The 22,295-nt window shown below is 39.9% G+C and overlaps 1 protein-coding gene across 1 annotated transcript; it reads left to right on the top strand.

Annotated features, from left to right (window-relative positions):
• Positions 1 to 20: 20 nt before the first annotated feature.
• Positions 21 to 21,565, top strand: LOC117298415 (multidrug resistance-associated protein 4-like). Its single transcript, XM_033781666.1, has 27 exons — positions 21 to 413; positions 2,017 to 2,127; positions 4,067 to 4,187; positions 4,720 to 4,935; positions 5,478 to 5,567; positions 6,076 to 6,239; positions 6,925 to 7,050; positions 7,904 to 8,153; positions 8,519 to 8,899; positions 9,433 to 9,522; positions 10,183 to 10,374; positions 10,805 to 10,986; positions 11,167 to 11,263; positions 11,722 to 11,907; positions 12,211 to 12,348; positions 12,938 to 13,024; positions 13,766 to 13,970; positions 14,421 to 14,500; positions 14,980 to 15,130; positions 16,004 to 16,234; positions 17,109 to 17,215; positions 17,845 to 18,036; positions 18,742 to 18,897; positions 19,300 to 19,389; positions 19,974 to 20,146; positions 20,606 to 20,711; positions 21,194 to 21,565. The coding sequence occupies exons 1-27, from the start codon at positions 130 to 132 to the stop codon at positions 21,443 to 21,445; spliced, it is 4,458 nt and encodes a 1,485-aa protein (XP_033637557.1). The 5' UTR covers positions 21 to 129; the 3' UTR covers positions 21,446 to 21,565.
• Positions 21,566 to 22,295: the final 730 nt, after the last annotated feature.

Raw genomic sequence — 22,295 nt, 5'->3', positions numbered from 1 at the left:
CACTTTGCATGCGGCATACTTTGATGGGTCAATAAGTTCTATAGACGTTTTCCGTCACGTGCCCCAAATTGTTTTAAGCTCAGTGTGGTTCAAAAGGAAAGGTCGTTCAACGACCCAAAGTAAACAACAATGTCACAAAAGGAGTCCATCGAGGCGATAAGAAAGGGGTCAGCCCCACTTCCACAACACGAAAGTGACGATGACGAAGGGACAGACACACCGACCGAGAGCATGGGTGAAGACACGGGCCTAGACATGGCGGATGACACCACGGTTTGCGGTGATGCCGAGGAGTTTTCCAAGCGAGTGAAGCAAATTGATGATGGAGTGAAACCTGGAGTTATTGATCATGTACAACAAAGGATTGAGAATCCACTGAAACGGGCTGGTGTTTTCTCAAAACTTTTCTTTTGGTAAGGATGGTTAGCTTGCCCTATAAAAACTATATTATTCTATTGTGTTATTGTTTTTATGCAACACAACAGTAAAATGAGTAACAGTTCATTTTAATTAACAGTAGGGCCCTGATTTTAGTTTCCAAAGACCAATCTTCTCACTTTAAGTTTGTGTGCTCAACATATGCATTAAATAACAAACCAGTGAAAATTTGAGCTCACTGGATCGTCGAAGTTGCGAGATAATAATGAAAGAAAAAATAAATAGGTGTCACTACAATACATCATCAGTGGCTGCACTACATGAAGAACTTGTGAATATTATTTTGTATGAATACAAGTTACAATGTGTTTGTGAGTTAATTTGTGTTATTAAAAGATAGGCCTACAGGCTCCGCAGGATTAACAGAATTAATCTTGGAGGTAGTCCAATATTTCTCCTTGATGTAATTAAAATACAAAGTAGGCCTATTAATTTGTTTTGCTGGTTCGTTATTTATATGGGTGTCGATAAGTCGCAGGTGGTAACTAATTGCAGGATGGAATTTAGAGTTTAATTATTGGAATGATTCTCCCAGAACCGTTATAACTGTACCGTATGCAGATAAAAAATAATTGTTCAAATTTCAATTAATTTAATGTTTGTCCATTAACTAAAGTTAAAAATAAGGGAATCAAAAGGGTAACAACTACTTTCTTTCACGGCCGTTTGAAACAGGCAGGTTCGAATTGCTGTGTGATGAGGGCCTTTATCACACGGGAATTCAACCCTGTCCCTGCTAAGCCTTTGTGCCTATTTCAGCCTCGTATTTACCGTACAGAAATGATACTTAATTGAAATGTAGGCAACAAAGGTAATTGCCTCCATGCCCTTGGTCATTGCCTTGGTCTATGGTGCCCTTAAAATGCTCTTAAAAACAGCGGAAATTAAAATTTTTCTCATAGTCATACATTGTAGCCTGTAGTGTAAGGTGCCCTTTACCAGGCGGAAAATGCCTTGCCCTCGCCCTCCATAGACGAAGCATACAGTCCTGCCCATATTGTACAAACTGATAAAATATGGCAGTTCTTTTTATTTAAAAATTAAGTCGATAGTTTTAAAGGCAGTGGACACTATTGGTAATTACTCAAAACAATTATTAGCATAAAACCTTACTTGGTAACGAGTAATGGGGAGAGATTGATGGTATAAAACATTGTGAGAAACGGCTCCCTCTGAAGTGACATAGTTTTCGAGAAAGGAGTAATTTTCCACAAATTTGATTTCGAGACCTCAAGTTTAGAATTTGAGGTCTCGAAATCAACCATCTAAACGCACACAACTTCGTGTGACAAGGGTGTTTTTTTCTTTCATACACGTAGTTATCTCTCAACTCCGACCAACAATCGAGCTCAAATTTTCACAGGTTTGTTATTTTTTACATAATGTTGAGATACCCCAAGTGAGAAGACTGGTCTTTGACAATTACCAATAGTGTCCAGTGTCTTTTAAAATTAAGTCGGTAGTTTTAAAGACGCCAAAATTACAAGACCAGGCCTCTGAGGGTTATGTTTATAATTCCAGCCATCTAAATTTATTTATTATTTTTTTTGTTGCATTTTGCATTTTTTTCCCAAACAGTTGGATGTTCTCATTCTTCAAGAAAGGTTACAGAAAGCCAATAGAAGAAGAGGATTTATACGAAGTCTTAGCAGAAGACTCGTCAAAGATTCTCGCTGAAAAACTAGAAAGGTATGATGTAAAAAAAACTGATGATATTTCCTGATATATTAGTGTTTTTATGTCTTGTAACATTAAAACTGTCTTTTTAATTCCTTAGGTTTTACTCAAAGAAACTGGGAAAAATTTCACAAAGCGGCTAAAAGGCAGGGTATATCCTTTTTGGTCATTACTCAACAAATGAATTTTCTTAAAAACTTATTTGGTAAAGAGACCTCTGACGTCACTCGAAAACCATAACATCATTCGCACATACCGCTGGGCAAAACCTTTGTGTTTTGGCAGCCAGCTAGAAAGTGTATGCAGTCTTACCATGACTGCGCGTCTTTTTGCCCGGCAAAACATGACGTGAACAGTGTTCTGTCAACAGAGGGCGGTTTGAATGTAAACATAGGTCACATTGTCTATAGGTTTCAGTTTAAATGTGGTGAATGACATACAAGTGCTGGCACCATTTCCAGTAAATGTTTTGTTAGCAAAAACCAATAATAATGTACTGTTCCTTTATGCATCTCTTTAACATTTTGGCCATTAAGTAACCTTTGAGCCACTGACATACGTGTAGCAGCCAGAATGATTTCATTTCCTGAAATCATGTGATTCTAGCATGTTTTACTTCCCATTTCCTTTCAAATGGTGTGATGTTGCATGATTCAGGGGGGGGGGGGGGGATGGGAGGTGCCAAAAGCACATTTTGGTAAGGTTACAGTTTTAGGGTTAGTGGGAGGGCAGGGTGTCTAGTGCTTAAATTAAGGCTTAAGTCACAGGAAGTGATTTACATTGGACAGACAACCAGTTTTGGCAGGCAATCTCTAATAAGAAATATACCTGTGGTGTTTAGGCTTTAACCACTGAGACACTTAGACATGTTTGATTGGACTGGTTCATGATGATACGTTTATTATTGGTCAGACATCTTGGATTGCAACTAATAGACTTAACAACTACAGTCAATAGAGGGCGGTACAACAACTCTACATTACCTAACATTTCATTTTTTCTCAGTATGTTCTTGGGGTATTGCGGTACAAAGGTAAAGTAGAAGATAGCTCTTCAGGCCTGCATGCTACATTTCTGAATAGGGCAAGGGCACCAAGGCATTTTTTCGGTGGTAATGGGCACCCTAGATGTATGGGGAAATTGCAAATTTCTGCTGTAGAGCAACTCAAGGGCACCAAGGCAATGACCAGGGGGCAAGGAGGCAGTCACCTTCTTGCCCCCAAGTGCTGAGTGCTGCAGAAGTGTTCCTTGTGCATCTAGGCCTACAGTGTAGTTACAGTTGTTTGTCTACATTTTTTATGTACAAGTTGCTTAAGTAGAAAATGGCCAGTGTTACATGTAATTCAGAGTGCACTCTAACCCTTAGGCCGACATGTACAATCCCTATTCCTTTTGCGTCTGATTGCCAAAATAAAGCATGCAGAAAGACTGGGGTTGGTCGGCCCAACTTGAATTGACTCATCACCCTCTTAACTTTGCTAGCCAACATGCCCAGCTAGCTAGTCATTTCACTGGTCCGTCAGCTTTTTTTCCAAAAGTCCGATCTGAAGAATTAGGGAAGATTTTCAAACGCTAAACAAGCGAGTAGGACCAGTTGAAGTGAATTTTGACTGGTCCTGGGGTGTTTACTACGGATCTATAGGCTAGGCTTTCATAGTATTTGGCCAGCAGACCACTGGAAGGGTTTTGATACCTTTTGAACAGCAAGTTTTTGGCTATGACATGAATCCCTACTCACTGTGAATGAAGATGTACGTGTACACAGGTGTAGAAGTTTTAGCTTCATTAGTAATCAAGTTGTTAAGAAAAAAGTTCACAGAGCAATTGTATCTTACAAAAAAAAAAACCTTTAAAGGAGAACACTGTTTCGCACTTCCATCTTATCTGTGGGGATTTCTGTTGTTGATTTGTTATATATTGATTTATTTGTTGACTCGATTAATTTTTCTAGAGAGTGGGACAAAGAATTGATAAAGAGCACAAAGACAGGTAAACCTCCGTCACTCACACAAGCGTTGCTGAAGACGTTCGGCTGGAGTTTCATGTGGTATGGACTACCTGCATTTTTTGAGGTAACTTCGCTTTTATACGTATTGTACCTTTGGATGGGACTTCAAGCCGTGGCTTTGTGTTTTTACTTTTAAAGCATGTAAAAGAACCAAGGCGTTCCTGGTTTGATTGGCAGCATTTTGCGCAAAAGCACTTTTGAAACCATTGTTTGACCCTGTGCAAACCTACACCATGACTATAATTGCTTCTCTCCACCCAGGGGTAAATGGGTACCTGTTAGGGCAGAGATGGTTCTTGTGATTGATTTAGCAGAGTAGCGCAAATTTGGGCTGTATTCTCCCCAGGGAGCTGAGATGGTTTAAAGGAATGAAGTGTATGACCCAGTGACATGGTGTAATAATGTCGGAAGCGCTTTGAGATGCCCTTTGGCTGTGAACATGTAAAGCGCTGTACATAAAAACTGACTATTATTAATTCATCTTACCTACAGTACCTGTATCACAGCATGCAAATGAAAGATAACAGTTTCATTCGTGCCAGCAACTCCTCGAGAATATCATCCTTCTTGTTATTAATGTTAATATTTGTATGTAGGAAGTTGTCTTCAAGATCGCCCAACCTGTGCTCTTAAGTCGCCTGGTCCTTTATTTCTCGACGGACATCATATCTCCTTTAGAAGCTTATCTCTGTGCTGCTGGAATCTCGTTGAGTGCCTTCGGGATTTTAATGTGTCATCACATCGCATTCTTCGGCTTCGGTCGGGTCGGAATGAGGGTCAGAGTTGCCTGTTCTAGTCTCATCTATAGAAAGGTACACCATGTTCTAGTCTCATTTATAGTCGTTGGTCCCGTGTGTTGTGTAACTCACGTAAAAGAGCCTAGTGCACTTAGGCCAAGTAAAAAAAAAAAGACCAGTTGATCCATAAAGAAGAGGACTGGACCTTTGTATTTTTTTCTTTTTTATTTCTTTCAAAGGTGTTGGCAAACATTTTAATTCAAACTGTTCACCGATTATTCGGTTTAAAGACATCACTTACTTTATTCAGTTACAAAATGAAAGGTTAGTAATTTTAATGAGAAATGAGCAAACTAATATTTTCAGGGAAGCTTTCTGCCATCGTTATCTTTAAATCGTGTCAGTTTTATAAAAAATATTTGGACAATACAAAAAAATACCCAAACCCTTTAAATACAAAAGTCACATAAACAACTTGTAACTGTCTTCCCGTTTCTTCCTCAGTGGAGTCTTTCTCAAATGATAAGAAGAGAAACACTGGATGCCCTTTAGTGGTCCTCTTAGTATGTACATCAATCTCTGATTAAATGATGGTGTGTTTTTTAATTTTATTCTAGTCGTTAAGACTGAGTCATTTGGCGCTCGGGGAAACTACCATTGGCCAACTCGTCAATATTTTGTCCAACGATGTCAATAGGTTCGATCTGGTAAGTGGTACCCATGTCCACCCCCACCCCCACTAGTTTTACGTCAGGCTACGTCCAGTAGCCTTTAGATCTCAGGGTTTTTCTCAGGATCCTCGCTGCTCCCAAAGCCCCGCCTTCTGTAACAGATCTATCCTCACATTTGTCCCTGTTTCATCTAGATGTTTCCCCAGTGCTTTTAGAATGGTGCCCACCACAACAGGGACTACTTCCACTTTCACTTTCACCTGCCAAATCTTACGTTCCCTAGTTAGGTCTTGGTACTTGTTGATCTTTTTTTTTCGTCTTCTTCGAAGCTGTCTCCCGGTACAGCGATGTCAATTAGATGAAACACCTTCATTGTCTTATCTAAGACTACAACATCCGGACACCTATGTTTAGAGGATCTTGACCTGGTCGATCTCGACTACAACATCCGGACACCTATGTTTAGAGGATCTTGACCTGGTCGATCTCTGCGTTTTTCTTTGGAGCATGGATATTATGATTATTTTTCTTTCTTTCCACACAGGCGTTTAACTTCCTACACTATTTATGGATAGGTCCTATCCAGCTGGCGGTCGTCACAGTCCTGATGTGGTGGCAGATTGGCCCGTCATGCTTAGCAGGGCTGTCCATTCTCTTATTGCTCTCCCCTCTGCAGGCTTACATGGGCAAACTCTTTTCAAAGTTCAGGTAAAGCCTTCTCCAACCTTTCCAGCCATCGATTTCACCAAACTCTTCCTAACTTGGGATTAATCTAAGGACTTAAGATGAGTCCAAGCCTTGCATTGTAACAAGATTAATACTAAGTTAGGACTAGTTACTTGTCCTAACTCGAGATAGGAGTAATCCTAGCGTTTCGTGAAACCGGCTGCAGGGCTCGATTTGTGGGGGGAATTCCACGAGGCCGCAGGACAGTGTAGCTCCTAATCTTCTCTGGACCAGGGTTTTAAGGCCAGATTCAAAATAAGAAGAGACTAGAATCAAAATGAGAACACACTTTTATCAACTAAACTGTTTTTTTTTTAAGTAAATACTTAGAGAAGATATATCTCTTCTGTTTTTTGTATTGATACTCTTTTATATTGAAAGACATTTGTGAGACTCAAATTCAACATTTGGACGTCATTCTTTGAGACAAAGATGTTAAGTTGAAAAAAAAAAAACAAGACCAACGGACTTGTCCTGTCTTGAGTTTACTGGCCCAAACACCAAACCACTGGCCTCGGGCCGGTGATCCAAAACAATGCAGGCCCTGCTTTCTACTGCTACACCCAAGTTTTTTTTAAACCATTGTTTGATGACATGCTATTTACTTGAGTTGAAAATTAAGAAACCAAACATCCAACAACTGTCCTTTGAATGTATTTTTTTGCAGAGCAAAGACAGCCTTATTGTCGGACTCAAGAATACGAATCATGAACGAGATCATATCAGGAATTAGAGTCATCAAGATCTACGCTTGGGAGAAATCGTTTGGAAGCTTGGTCTCAGAGGCCAGAAGGTGTGTACATGTACTTGACGAGTAAACAAATATTAATTTTGGTTTTTACCCATACACCGATGTGTGTAAGCACTGTATACTCAGTACTTTCTTATAAATGTTTGCAAACTTTTTAATTCATTCAATGCGCCATATTTTTTACTGCTTCAGGGTGCTGGATCACTTCCAGGGTAGATTCATTCATACCCTAAACAGTTATTAAAGACTGGAACACATTTCCTCCACAGACATCATTTCCACCACGGAAAATAAGACCTTTACAGGAGCCCATACAACCCACCTTTAAAGCAACTTAAATCTACGCCGCAAAGAAGTGACAGACTGCCGTTGATAGTGCAAACAAATCGCGTATACCCCCTGAAGTGACTACAAATATTATTACCAATAGTGTCCAGTGCCTTTAAAGACACTGGACACTATTGGTAATTGTCAAAGACCAGTCTTCTCACATTGTGTATCTCAATATATGCATAAAATAACAAACCTGTGAAAATTTGAACTCAATTGTTCGTTGAAGTTGCGAGATAATATTGAAAGGAAAAAACACCCTTGTCACATGAAGTTGTGTGCTCTCATTTGCTTGATTTCACGACATCAAAATCTAATTCTGAGGTCTCGAAATCAATTTCGTTCAAAATGAATCTTTCTCAAAAACTACGTTACTTCAGAGGGAGCCGTTTTTCACAATGTTTTATACTGTCAACCTCTCCCCATTACTCGTTACCAAGTAAGGTTTTGTGCCAATAATTATTTTGAGTAATTTCCAATAGTGTCCAGTGCCTTGAAGTCAAAGTGAAAATTTCTGCTAAAATCTGCTTATACATGTATGTACTTGTCTTATTTGTTTGTTTAGGAAAGAGATCCGTAAGATAATGCACACATCGTACCTTCGTGCCTTTACCCTAGGGTTCTTCTTCATGGCTCCATTGCTCATGGTTTTCTCCACTTTTGTCATGTATGCCATACTCGGCAACCCCGTCGTGTCGGCCAAAGTTTACGCCGTACTGCCGCTGTTTTACGCAGCGAGGCTCTGCACGGCTCTCTTTCTGCCGTATGCGATTATGAACGGCACGGAAGGTCTGGTCTCTATTCGACGAATCAAGGTCAGTACCAGTTGCCTTGTCCTACATGTAGCACAGAGGAAGCAGATTACTTTTAGGATACAATGTTAATAATAGTTGGACTTCATGCTTGCTAGTTTTTGAGCTTCCATGCTTTTGCACTTTGCGCTCAGAGTTCATTTTTTTTTCTCAACAGACTATCACACCCCTGTTGTTGGTTGGGTTGTGAATGGTTCCCGTCTTAGTAATATTAGAAGCTTTGCACAGTTGTCCGTCTGGCCAGAGTACCACAAAAAGTCCAGCCTATCTCATTTCTGGCTTTCTGAGTTATCATTAAACCACAACTTCCTTCAGCAGCTTTAAGAAATCAGACCCAACAAACCTAGAATTTATTTTTTGTTTCTCAGAAATTTCTCCTCATGGATGAGATAGTGACTCAACCTAGGGTAACAGAAAACGGTCAAGCTCTCCCGGAGGTGGAATTCAAGAACTCTCCTGTCCGATTAGACGACCTACAGGTAACCGCAGACGAAAACAAGACATCAGCGTTGAATCATGTCGAGGCGGATGCAAGGGATCCAACAAAAAGCGTCTCCGATGAAACTGTAGAGTCGCCCTTGCCGAGTACTGCGTTCCTAACCCATAACAGTCCGATACCCACTGAGAAAGAAGAGCAATTTTTCACCTATGAGATGCAGAAACCTAGGCCCGATGCCTGTGGTAATCACCTAGTGGCTGGGGGCTCGTCAACAGTTGTTGTGGATAATTTAAACGGCTCATGGACCAAGGTACGGAAAATTAGTTTTAGGCACCTTTTGAAGTTGGGTAAATCATTACAATAACCTATAACTTAACATTCCGTAAACTTTTACTCTGTAATTTTATTACTTTGTAGATTTGCATTCTGTAGATTAAAATTCTGTATATTTTTACTCTGTACTTTTTTTATTCTATACATTTTTATTTTGAGTTTTATATTCTGTAGATTTACATGCTGTTGAATCTACTCGGCCTGATATGAAGTCAATTGTCTTCACGCTCTTGGACTGTGCCTTTCCTAGTTCTCCCCAAAAGAGTAAACTTTCACCTCATTAGCCTTTTTGAATACATGTATGGTGGACACACTATGAGTGCACTGTTTGGTTTGGGTGTATACGGACTGATTTTCCCAAACCTATTATTGCTGTAGTATTGTGCCTACCATTCTACAAAAGGGCTAAATAGAGACGTTCTCTTCATTAGAGAAAAAATCTACTTTGCTCTCACAGCATTACAGAATCAGACCTGAATGGTGTTCTTATTCTTTGTGATTTTCACTTAGGATGTTGATGGAGGTACTCTTGAAAACGTCAGCTTCAGTGTGGAACCCGGAGAGCTGCTAGCCGTCATCGGCCCTGTTGGTTGCGGAAAGGTAAAGATTTTATTTTGTAGTCTTTGCAATAAATTCTTTGGACATATATGCATGCAGTCTTGGTCCGATTTCATATGTAGCTGCTTGTTAACCATAAACAGTTGCTAAGCACAACAAATATTTCCTTTCCAGAATAAGGTTACCAGCTAAAATACAAACTGTCTGGTACAAAATGGGACTGGTATCCTGCTTAGTTTTGCTTCACAGAAAAATGAAAAGCAATGTTTTCTTCTTGAGCAGCTCAGATGATTGAAATGCCTGACGAAGGATTTATTGCTTGATGAACTGCCTGATGATTGGTTGATTAAATGATTGATTGACTATTTTACTATTTGATGGATTTATAAATTAATTGTATTGATTGATTGATTGATTGATTTATTGAATGATTTGATTGAATGTCTGATTGACTGATTGATTTATTAATTGATTGATTTGATGGATTTGATTGGTTTATTTGATTTGATTGATTAATTGATGGATTTGATTCATTCGATTGATTGTCTTGATTGTTTGATTGATTGATTAATTAATTGATTGATGGATTGATTGATTGTATGATTGATTGTTTGATTGGATGATTTAAGTGACTTGATTGATTGATTGACTGAATAATTGATTTGATTGATTGATTGATTTGATTGATTGATTTGGCTACAGTCTTCCCTTCTCATGGCATTACTCGGTGAGCTTCCTTCTATATCTGGGGTCGTCAGCCTGCAAGGGAAGGTCGGGTACACAGCCCAACAACCCTGGATCCTGTCCGGATCACTCAAAGACAACATCCTCTTTGGAAGCCCTTATGAGCCGGTGAGGTACCATCGCATTATCAGGCAGTGTGCTCTCAGACGGGTTAGTCTTCGTTGAGTTTTCGTTACACGTTGGGACGTTCTTGTGTGTTATGCTTACCCATCCAAACTCAAAATGAGGAAAATATTGATTTTCATTGATTTGAATAATTCTTTTTTTTTTTTTAAGTGAGTTTAATTTTTAATTTTTTTTATTTGATTTTTTGGGCTCTATTTATTTTTTTATTATTTGGGTGTTAGGCGTAGGTGCATCTGCTTGTACAATGATTTTTCAGGATTTTTTGTTTGATTTCAGGATTTATCTCAAAATCTCCTTGAGTATGAAATTTGTTTTGAAGAAGTAAAGCAGGGAGCTGAGAAAGATTACAGTAATGTTGTTGGCCCAATGATAATATAAACGGCATTGAGAATTAGTTTTAAAAATAAATGTGATGTTAAAGAACTAGCTGTTATTATTATGTCATTTATTCTAGGATATTGAGTTATTACCTCACGGTGACCAGACCCTTGTCGGTGAACGTGGTGTGACCCTCAGTGGAGGTCAAAGGGCAAGGGTCAGCCTTGCCAGGGCAGTCTACAGCGACGCTGATGTGTATTTACTTGACGACCCCCTCAGTGCTGTGGATCCAGCTGTTGGAAGACATCTCTTTGAAAAGTAAGACGTTTGACAATTTCCAAGTAATAAATGTCTTAATTTAATGTACAAGGTGGTTGATGAGTTGATACCAGCTATACCTTCAAAACTTTACTTCATATCCCCCCCCCAAAAGGCAGGCGTATCCGACCTGAGTGTCTTATTTATTTAAGTGTAACTACTAATATTATTAATTTGCAGGTGTATCTTGAAGTTTCTGAAAACTAAGCCAAGGATCTTGGTGACCCATCAACTGCAATTCTTGGATTTGGCCGATAAAATACTTATTCTTGACCAGGTAAGACCCGCACGGTAGTGAGAACTAACCAAACCCAAAGCTCCAAATTGTGTTTTGTTCTGACCCAAGTCATGGATTAGAAACTTTGCATGGTGGGAAAGAAAAGGCACTTGCAAAAGCAGGGAAATCTGCACTTATGCTAAGTGTATTTCACAGATTAGCGGGGATCTTTGGTTTGTGCTGAGGTGAAAATTATTTTTGTCAAGATTTTTTTTAGTCATTTCACAAACACTGTAGCTCCTTAGTAAGTAGTATTTTAAGGGAAGCCATCCACCATCATTATCTTTACATTGTGTACTTTATTGTCAATCTGTGCACCAACAAAACAGTACCCAAACCGAAACGACAATTAACAAAGTCACAATGCAAACCCACTATGATTGTGCAATCCGACCGCCTAATTTTCTTGATAACCTGTGAACAATGCATACAATTTAGTAAATTTTTTCTGACTGCAGGGTAAAGTAGCTGGCTACGGAACTTATCAGGACTTACAAGAGCACGGTGTGGACTTTGCGTCGCTCCTCAAGAAGAAATCCTTGGAGGGCGATTACGATGGGGAGGGAGAAGAGCTCAGGTCGTTGCAGAGACAGATGTCCACAACCTCGAAGAGTTCTCTTTGTTCCTCTGTTGGCCATTACGAGGTAAGTTTAGAAGGGCATTGCTGAAAGTGCAAATGTAATACAGATGCACACCCTCGATTGGTTGAATGAGCGTTTCAACCAATGGAACGCATTCTCTTTGCGATTTCACAAAGGTAGTCCTAACTTAGGACTAGTCCTAGGCAATGCTAAGAGATAGGACCATTCCTAAGTTAGGATGAGTTACTGGTCCTAACTTTCAGCCGTGTTTATATTGCACGTTTAAACATGGCAACTGCCCCCTCGACCAATCAGAATGGATAAACTGTCTCAAGTATTTTTTAATACTATTTATTTTTTGTTTAGGTTGAGGAGCCAGTGGCCATAGTTCCTGAAGAGGTAGCCCTCGGGACCGTAGACTGGAGAGTGTACTGGAGGTACTACACAGCTGGCGCCGGTAAACTCCTTCTCTTCTGTTTCTTCCTTCTCATGGTCGGTGCCCAGGTAAGCTGGATCCAAAAGTTTGGGTACAATTCAAAACGGACCCATTCTGTGTGCACATGAACATTCAAATGAGGCTCGACTACACAACGAGTAGCTCATCCCAGTACAATCTAAATATAATATTAATAATAATAACGGCTTCTTATATAGGGCTCAGGTCCGTCACGCAGTGACGCTCATGGCGCTCCAACATTACTACCCTTGGTCACTGGGCCTTAAATAATTCCTTAAACCATCTCAGCTCCCTGGGGAGCATACAGCCTTGTCCAACAAATATGCGGCTAAATCAATCACAAGAACCATCTCTGCCTTCACAGGTACACATTTACCCCTGGGTGGAGAGAAACAGTTATAGTGAAATGTCTTGTTCAGGGACACAAGTGTCACGACCGGGATTCGAACCCACACTCTGCTGAACAGAATCACCAGAGCATGAGTTTAGTGCTCTTATGGCAGCTCTTTCTTGTTATAAATACGAGGCACTTCTTTTATTGTCTATAATTATTAGTTGAGGTTTAAAGGTTTGAATTATTGGGAGGAAAACTTTGGATCTATAAATGAAATAGTTTCTCTTTGTGCTTTTTCCTAGGCCATGTTTGCCGTGACGGAGTGGTGGTTATCTCAGTGGGCAACAGCCGAAGATCAGTCTCTGGCAGCAAAGAACAACACCAGTCAGGTTTGTGAGATTTATGCTTTTTTTTTTAATTGTTGTGATTCCACTTTTTATCAGTAAAATATATATTAATACCAATTATTTATGAGGTGCTATACAAAAAAGAGATCAACACCATAACACCATGTGTGTATCTACTTGCCAGGTAGAGTTTGTTCTTTAGAGAACTGTCTTGTATTGACTACTGCGGAGTAGATTTATTATCGGGTTGTTCGTGAGACTTCTCATTTCTGAAAAGAACTGTCCTGCTTTTTGGCTACTACCTGGTCAGAAGGTATACAAAATTAGCTGAGACTACTAATTTAGCTCAACGGCCCTTTATTAAATGCACTACTGCGGAGTCTGTTCTTAAATTGGTGTCAACGTTTCTACAAGCTTGCTCTAGGCATCGTCGGGAGACTGAAGAGATAAGACCTATTTATAGTGATTCTATATTATTATTATAGTTGGCCTATTTATAGTGATTCTATATTATTATTATAGTTGGCCTATTTATAGTGATTCTATATTATTATTATAGTTGGCCTATTTATAGTGATTCTATATTATTATTATAGTTGGCCTATTTATAGTGATCCTATATTATTATTATAGTTGGCCTATTTATAGTGATTCTATATTATTATTATAGTTGGCCTATTTATAGTGATTCTATATTATTATTATAGTTGGCCTATTTATAGTGATTCTATATTATTATTATTATTCTTATTAACATCTACTCTACCTTTTTTGGCGGTACAGGACGACTTCATCTTCGAAGTATACGAGGAACAACTCGGCTACATCAAGATCTACGCCATCTTGTGCGGCGTGACCATCGCAGCTCTCTTCCTTCGTAGTTTCCTTACTTTTATCATCTTCATCACAGCGGCCAGAGTGCTGCATAACCGAATGTTCGCCGCTGTCATCAGAGCACCAATGCAGTTTTACGATACCAATCCAGTTGGTACGGAAAAAGTTTTATAACGTTTAATATTTTTATCCGTCCTGTAATTGGCGCTTGCGCTTTTGGATGTTGTATAAAATAACATAGAAAATGAACATGATCAGGGAAATTATTTTATTATTTTTTTTTACCTATATCTCTTTTTAAGAGTGAGAGAAAAGCCTAAGGGCTGTGTGACACAAGGCAATGTACAGGCAACCAGCTCTCAGCAATTTCCAAGAAGAAAAACCATTCACATTTCAATGTTCGCCTATTTTTCTTACGGCTCGAAAGACAATGTTAGAAAAATTACTTCTGTGCTACCAAGGTGGTCCTATAGCTTGCACACAGTTCGTTGACTCCAAGTTGCTTAGAAAAGTTGCCTCGTGTTTATACAAGACCCTAAAGAGCAAAAACTTTTTCTTCTTTTTAAATTTTATTTATAAAAACTCGCTATTTTTATGCCACCAGGTCGAATTCTGAACCGTTTTGCAAAAGATACTGGCTACATGGATGAGCTCCTACCACCTACACTCACCGACTTCCTTCAGGTACGAAACTATAACAAGAAAGAGAAGTCCATGTTGAGCGATATCAATGCTATAATATTAAAGGGACACAGTGCCTTGGAAGGGGCGAGTTGGTCTCAGAAAAGCATTTAAAACCGTTTGCTATATAATTCATATGGTTAGAGAGATGTTTTAAAAGTGGAATATAACGATCCACACAACTTTGCCTTGAAATTGCATGGTTTTCCGTAAGTCGTGAACTAAACACGGCACGCCATTTTGTGACTCAAAACTGGATTCAAAATGCCTGTAGCTGCCGGGCAATCTCGGTAGTATTGTTGGTAAGACACTGCTCTAGTATTGCAAGGGTTGTGGGTTCGAATCCCACCCGAGTAACATGCCTGTGACATTTTTCAAAGGACTCTGGGAAAGTACCGAGTATACAGTGCTAACACACATCGGTGTTTGGGTAAAACCAAAATAAATATCCTTTGGTAATGATGCTTTTCTTGTTTGCGCAGATTACCGTTTTCACCATATCCGTCGTTGTCGTCATCTCAATCTTCAATCCGTTCTGTTTGGCCTTTACTCTGCCGCTCTTTTTAATCTTCTACTGCGTCAGGAAATTCTACCTCGCCTCCTCAAGAAGCGTCAAGAGATTAGAGGGAAATGGTGAGTCACTTCAATGCAATCAACATTTATTTCCATATTAGTAAAAAGAAAGGACATCAATACAAATATGAAGTACAATTATTTAAAGTCAAAGACAATCAAGAATTGGTCAGGAAAATGGTTATTGAAAATGATATGAAAGAAAATATAATGGATACAGAGCAAATTAACCAACATAGTTATTCTTTTGAGTGCTTGAATGTTGTCAGTCCACCAAGCCTTCGGCCTCTCTCTCCCAGCGCAACCAGCAACACGTCCTTCCATGCACTGCCTCTTCTAATATCTAGTTATGGTGGCACGGTTGGCTTGTGCCACAGAGGTTTTCCAGACTATCCGGTTTTCCTCCCTCAGGAAAAAAATCAAACACTTTCGATCTTGACTGTGCTCCGTGGTCATAATGGGTTGATGTGGCTGGCAGCTGAATGCGCCCTTGCATGCCTGCTTCTCGAACACGTTGTAGCCGGGTCCTTCGCAATTCAGCTCTAGCTGCGAGTAAGGACGATTAGCCCCCTAAAATTATTATTATTATTATTTGTGGCGTGTCATGGCTGAGCTGTTAAGAGCTTCAAGCTTTGGTGTTTGATCAACAGAGTGTTGGTTCGAATTCCGATTGTGACACTTGCTTTGAAAATTGGGGAGGTAGTGCTTTCTGCTCTACCGGCCAGGCTTCTGATTGATGATACCCAAGCCTACATCCTTATGGACTGGGGAAGAGGTTAACCCTGTTTCAGCCCTAGGAGTACGTGGCAACGGCCTCTGGAAAAATCAATTGTAGCCCACACCTTGAAGTGGCCTTCAGGCCTTGTGTGTCTGGCGACTTGCATAAAAAATAAAAATAAATGAAAAGTAAAATTGCTCTTCTTCTCTCCACAGCACGGAGTCCAGTCTTCTCTCACCTGTCTGCATCACTGACGGGGCTGAGTACGGTCAGGGCCTTTAAGTCCCAGCAGCGCTTCATTAACGCATTCGACGAATACCAGGATCGACACACTGAGGCCTGGTTCATGTTTCTGGCCACCTCTAGATGGTTCGGCGTCCAGCTGGATTTCTTCAGCATGATGTTCATCTGTGGTGTGTGTTTCTCGAGCGTTCTCGCTGCCGACTGTAAGTCACTGGTATTTTGAACTCCAATAGGGCATCTCGGAAAAAAATGCTTAAAGACACCTAACACTATTTGTAACTGTCAAAGACAAGTCTTCTCACTTGGTGTACATGTATCTCAACATATGCATAAAATAACAAACCTGTGAATATTTGAGCTCAATTAATCGTCAAAGTTATAATAAAGATATAATAATGACAGGAAAACACCCTTGTCACACGAAGTTGTGTGCTTTCAGATGCTTGATTTCGAGACCTCAAAATCTAATTCTGAAGTTTCAAAATCAAATTTGTTGAAAATTACTTCTTTCGCGAAAACTATTCCACTTCAGAGGGAGCCGTTTCTCACAAAGTTTTAACTATCAACAGCTCCCTATTACTCGTTAGGTTTTATGCTAATAATTATTTTGAGAATTACCGATAGTGTCCACTGCCTTTAAACAAATTATTTTCTGAGCAGAACCATCAGTTGTAGCAATGCAAAATTAATGGAATGTAAGCTAACCTGTTCCTTTGCCTAGCATTTTATTTTGTGCTTACAAGCTTTATGGTAATAGACCCAGGGCCCACTGTCTTGGCTCTGCTAACCGCCAAATTTCTACGTCAAAATTCTTTGACCATTCTTTGCTTAAAGGGCAAGTGCCAAAGTTCCAGATACTCACAGTCCTGTATGCTTCATTTTTGAAATGGCAATGACACCTATTGTATTTTCCCCACTTAACTGTTAAGGGCACCCTATGAGGAAATTTTAAATTCCTACTTCTATTTCAAGGGCACCAAGGCAATGACCAGGGGGCATGGAGGCAATCGTCATCGTTGCCTCTGTGAAGCATCACGCCTGCACTCCTAACCCTGTGGTTTTGTTCTTTTGTTGCAGTTCTAAGTCTGAGCTCTGGTGTGATTGGCCTGTCACTGACGTATGCAATCAATCTGATGGGAGCTTTTCAGTGGGGAGTAAGACAAAGTGCAGAGGTTGAGAATCAGGTCAGTAAACATCAACGTGGCAACCGCAAGCAGTTTTGCTGATATTTGTGGTGTGGTCATCTGAGTGTGGGTTCAAGTCCTGCTTCCATAAAAATGAAAAGTTAAATTAAATTAAATTCAAAACTCGCATTTATTTCCAAACATGAACATTCGCGACTCTCCTGAAAACATCTGATTTTCACATTTTTCTCAAAAACTTGACGACCAATGAAGCTGAAACTTCTACAAGTAAATTATATTATCTACATCTTCTTGCACAGTGAGTGGTATTCATGCCATGGTCAAAAGGTATCAAAACCCTTAAAAGGCACTGGACACACCTGGTAATTGTCAAAGACCGGTGTTCTCACTTGGTTTATCTCAACATATGCACAGCATAACAAACCTGTGAACATTTTTACGCAATTGTTCACCGAAGTTGCAAGAGAATAATGAAAGACAAAACGCCCTTGTTGCATTAAATTTGTATGATTTCAGATGCCTCAAAAACTATGTTACTTTAATAGAGGAAATTGTTTTTTACAATGTTTTGCACTATCAACAGCTCTCCATTGCTCTTAACCAAGAACGTTTTTATGCCAACAATTACCAAGAGTGTACAGCGTTAAGTTTAAATTTTCCCTTTTCAGATGACGTCAGTGGAGCGAGTCTGCCAATACATCGATATTGAACCAGAGGCGCCATTAGAGATGGAACTCAAACCGCCACCGGAGTGGCCCAAGTATGGTCTAATAACACTAGAGGGCGCTTCATTAAGGTACGGCGAGGATGGACCGCAAGTCATCAAGAGAATCTACTGCTCCATCAGAGCAAAGGAGAAGGTAATCAGAGTACCAAAGGACAACAGACTTAGCAATTTGGTTTACCTCCACCACCCCCCCCCCCCAAAAAAATTAACTGTATGTTTTGCTCCTTAAATCTGGGTACTTTTTGTAGGACACTAAACATAATTAATGTCCACAGATTTACATTAAACTTACATGATATGAAGATAATAATGGTAGAAACTTTCCCTTATTAATAATATAACTTAATGAGGTGCTGTAGTTTTTTTGAAAAATGAGTAAAACAAGTCACAAAAATTATTTTAGCATGTAAAACATATTTTCGTGACATTGTGTCTTGTGTTTACAAAAATTACCCAAATCCTTTAACCGGAAATTCTGTTTTTTTGTTAACCCCCCCCCCCAAAAAAAAAGAGGAGCTTTTGTATGTATTTTGCTTCTTAAGAAAGTCTGTATTTTTTTATAGAAGAAGAACTTCTTGGCATACAGTTTTGTAGTGGTAACAGATTGTGAAGTTTTATTGGTCAAGAACCTACCACGTGATGCGATACAAGGTTACATGGCTCAGGTTAGGCACTACGCGTAACACACAGCGCAGAAGGTAACTTGAGTTTTATTAACCAGTATACATTACGTTGATCGTCCCACTGTTTGTCGATTTCCAGTGCTTTGTAGAAACAGGCCAAGGTTCAAGAGAAATGTGAAGAATTTTAAATTTGTTTTGAACTGTTCGTCTTATAGGTTGGGATCGTTGGTCGAACCGGAGCAGGCAAAAGTTCCTTAATGACCATCTTAATGCGACTAGCTGAGCCGACGGGTACCATCAAGATCGACGGAATCGATATAGCCAAGATTGGTCTGCATGATCTACGCAAGAAAGTCTCCTTCATTCCACAGGTAGGAGTCCGTTGCCAGACATTCTTGTCTGCCTCATTCTCACCATATTACACCAGTACTAACATGAATAATGAAATTGCAGTGGCACACAGATTGTTCGAAACTTCATTTGTTATGGTCACAGATCATTTTCATGCGCTGCACCGTTTCTTTTGAATAGTATTCCTGTGCATATTCAAAAGGCTAGATTGTGGAACTCATTTTTCAAAAACTACAACACCTCGGCAAGTAATATTTTCAGGGAAGCTTTCTTCTATCATTATCTTTAAGCCCTGTAAGTTTAATGTCAATCTGTGGACGTTTGTGTTTTGTGTCCTACACAAAGTTAACAAAACCCTTAATATCAAAGTTGATTAAGCTATGAGAATTTATTTATTTATTATTTTGTTTCTATGTCACCAGGACCCAGTGTTGTTCAGTGGAACCCTGAGACGAAACCTCGATCCATTTAATGAGCACTCGGATGCAAACATATGGAGAGCTATAGAAGAGGTACATTGCTGGCATTAATCCGTATATTATTCACAGTTTTTCCTCTGTGAAAAATTTTGAATACTGTTACCCCCATTTCTTCATGGTTGTCTTGCATCGTCCCATCTCTGTACTTAGTCTATTGAGGGACATCCCTGTTCTCCAGTCTTGCCTATGTCCAATGGATAACTGTGCTTTAGTTGGTTGACCCCTGGACATAGGCTGGACTGGAGAGCATGGAAGTTCCTAAATAGACTACATACAAGTCAAGTTGTTCACAGCCGCCCTCTGAAACAGAAAAGGCCTACACCTTGGTATACAGTCGCACATGATGCATTGGGGTGGGCTTGTGCGTAAAGCGCTCGCCTCTCACTAAGGTGACCCCGGTTCGATTCCCGGCCAGGGCCTCCCTCGGGAAAAATCAAACACTTCGATCTTGGCTGTGCTCCGTGGTCATAATGGGTTGATGTGGCGGGCATGCCTTTTTCTCGAACACGTTGTAGCCGCGTCCTTCGCAATTCAGCTCTTAGCTGCGAGTAAGGACGATTAGCCCCCCAAATTATTATGTGGTAGTTTGTAAAACAAGCGCTTGTCGTTTCTTTTAGGTTGAGTTGAAGCCGGCAGTGGAAGAGTTACCAGAGAAGCTGGAGGCAATCCTAACGGAGGGAGGAACAAACTTCAGCGTTGGACAAAGACAACTCCTCTGCCTGGCCAGGGCGATCCTGAGGAAGAACAAGATCCTGATTGTGGATGAAGCAACTGCTAACGTAGATGTCAGGTAAAACACCCCCCCTTCTTTCTTACAAATTTTAATACAAGTTTTCCTTAACACAAATCTCAGTCAACTTGCCTTAAACACCAGATGTCCACAGACTTTCCTTAACATTTTACTTACTGACTCATAGGTGCTGTAATTTTTGAGAAATGAGTAAAAACTATTGGTTGCCTTTTTAATGCTTGTTCTTTGCAATTTCACTCCAACTTGTTATTGTCTTCTTGTAGTATCATATCTTATTGTGTACTCATTTGATGTATATTGATTGTACTTGTTAAGGGTGGCCCATTGAAAATCATCTTTTTAGGTGACCTAGTTACCGTCATTAAATAAAGCTTCTAGTAGTAGTATGTTCATTATAGTATAATGAAGAAAGTTAGAGTTTCTGGGAATTCTTGGCTTCACAACCAGAATTAATAAATGAAATAAAAACAATTGTTTTTTACTTTGAATTTTGTTTAGGACGGACCGTTTAATACAAAGTACCATTCGAGAGCGCTTTAAGCACTGCACTGTCTTGACCATCGCCCATCGACTCAACACCATTATGGACTCGGATAGAGTCTTGGTAAGTCGCTTCATTTTATGCATTGAGCTTGTGCTCAAGACCCTATTTCATTAAGCTGTTTACTGGTAAGCAAATTTGTGTGCTTACTGTAGCAGATAAGTGTGCATGAGCATAATCGTATTTCACCATGATTTCTCAAGTTAGCAGAACATTTCTAGGTGCGCATGCCAATCACCACAGATTTGCATTGTTACGTCACTCATGTGCGAACTGCAGGTTAGACAGCATTTATACTGGCTTACAGTAAACAGCTTTATGAAATAGAAATTCTACTAAGGGACGCTCCGTAAGCATGCAAAACGGCGGCTTACAAGTGTTATGAAATTTGGCCCAGGTCTTCAGTTTAAGAACCTCACACGTATAATGTTAATTCCAAAAACTTCAACACTGAGGGCGCACTTGTGCTCCTTACATTAATAAAACCACCAAATGGAGACCTTACCCCATTAAGCAAGTTGAGTTCCATTCTTATGATCCTACAGGTCCTCGATGCTGGGAGGTTAGTAGAATTCGACGAACCCTACATTCTGCTCCAAAAGGAAGATAGCCTCTTCACGATGATGGTTCAGGAATCGGGCAAAGCAGAAGAGGCTAAACTCGTCGAGGTTGCCAAAGATAAATACAACGAGAGGAATCCCTCCGACCCTTACGGACTGTCCGACCCTGAGAAGAAACACTCGTTGTATGCTTCACCGGGAGGAAGGAGAACAATCAGTATAGAAACCTCATTATAGAATAAGAACCTCTATGAAGCCTCGGAAGTCCGAACCTCACTTGTGAAGCCTCTTTAAGCCCTACATCTCACTAAAGCCTTGGAAGGACAGAATCACACTCAAGAAGACGCATTTAAGCCTCAGACGTCAGAACCTCGCTTGTGAAGCCTCATTGAAGCCCCACCCAGGCATTAGATGTACATCATACCTTTTCATGCATGCAAAATAGCAGACCACTGATGGACAGATGCCACGTTGTGAAGTCAGGGCAAAGGAGTCTGCGGTATCATAACAGCATTGAAGTGGTACCTCACCAAAACATTGGTACCTCGCTACAATGCTATTGCCTCTGAAGCCAGTCAACTGATTTTTGGGTTTGTTTTTTTGTTTTCCTTTTTTTAAGTGCAACTGACTTCTAAAAATCTCTGTTCAAATTTATGTGGTCTCTCAAAGGCCAGTTTTAAGAAGATTGTTTTTTTTTTCTCTAAATTTTCTGTCTGGTTCTTGTTTGGAACTATCGAATCCTCGAAGTTAGTACTTGTAAATATTATTTGGTTTGCGCTAACATGTGGTAAGCGCTGTACACCCTGTGGTAAGCGCTGTACACCCTGTGCTCAGGGTTCTCGCCATTTAAAAGCTTGCGTAGCTTAAACAGCAACCTGAAGCCCTATGCTAATGATAATAATAGTGGCTTCTTATATAGTGCGCATGTCCGTCACTCAGTGAAGTGCTAGCAGGTGACATACAGTATTTCCTGCAAGATGTGGAACTATGTTTGAAATATAGGACCTAATACTTAATATAGCAATGTTTTACAAGTACTTTAATGTTATAACTCTGTCTTTCATTTTGTTGAGTTGTGTTCTGAAAC

This window comes from Asterias rubens, chromosome 13 (assembly GCF_902459465.1).
Source record: "Asterias rubens chromosome 13, eAstRub1.3, whole genome shotgun sequence".
Taxonomy (NCBI): domain Eukaryota; kingdom Metazoa; phylum Echinodermata; class Asteroidea; order Forcipulatida; family Asteriidae; genus Asterias; species Asterias rubens.
Note: the sequence above shows the minus strand (reverse complement) of the source record. Positions and strands in the feature narration are given on the sequence as shown.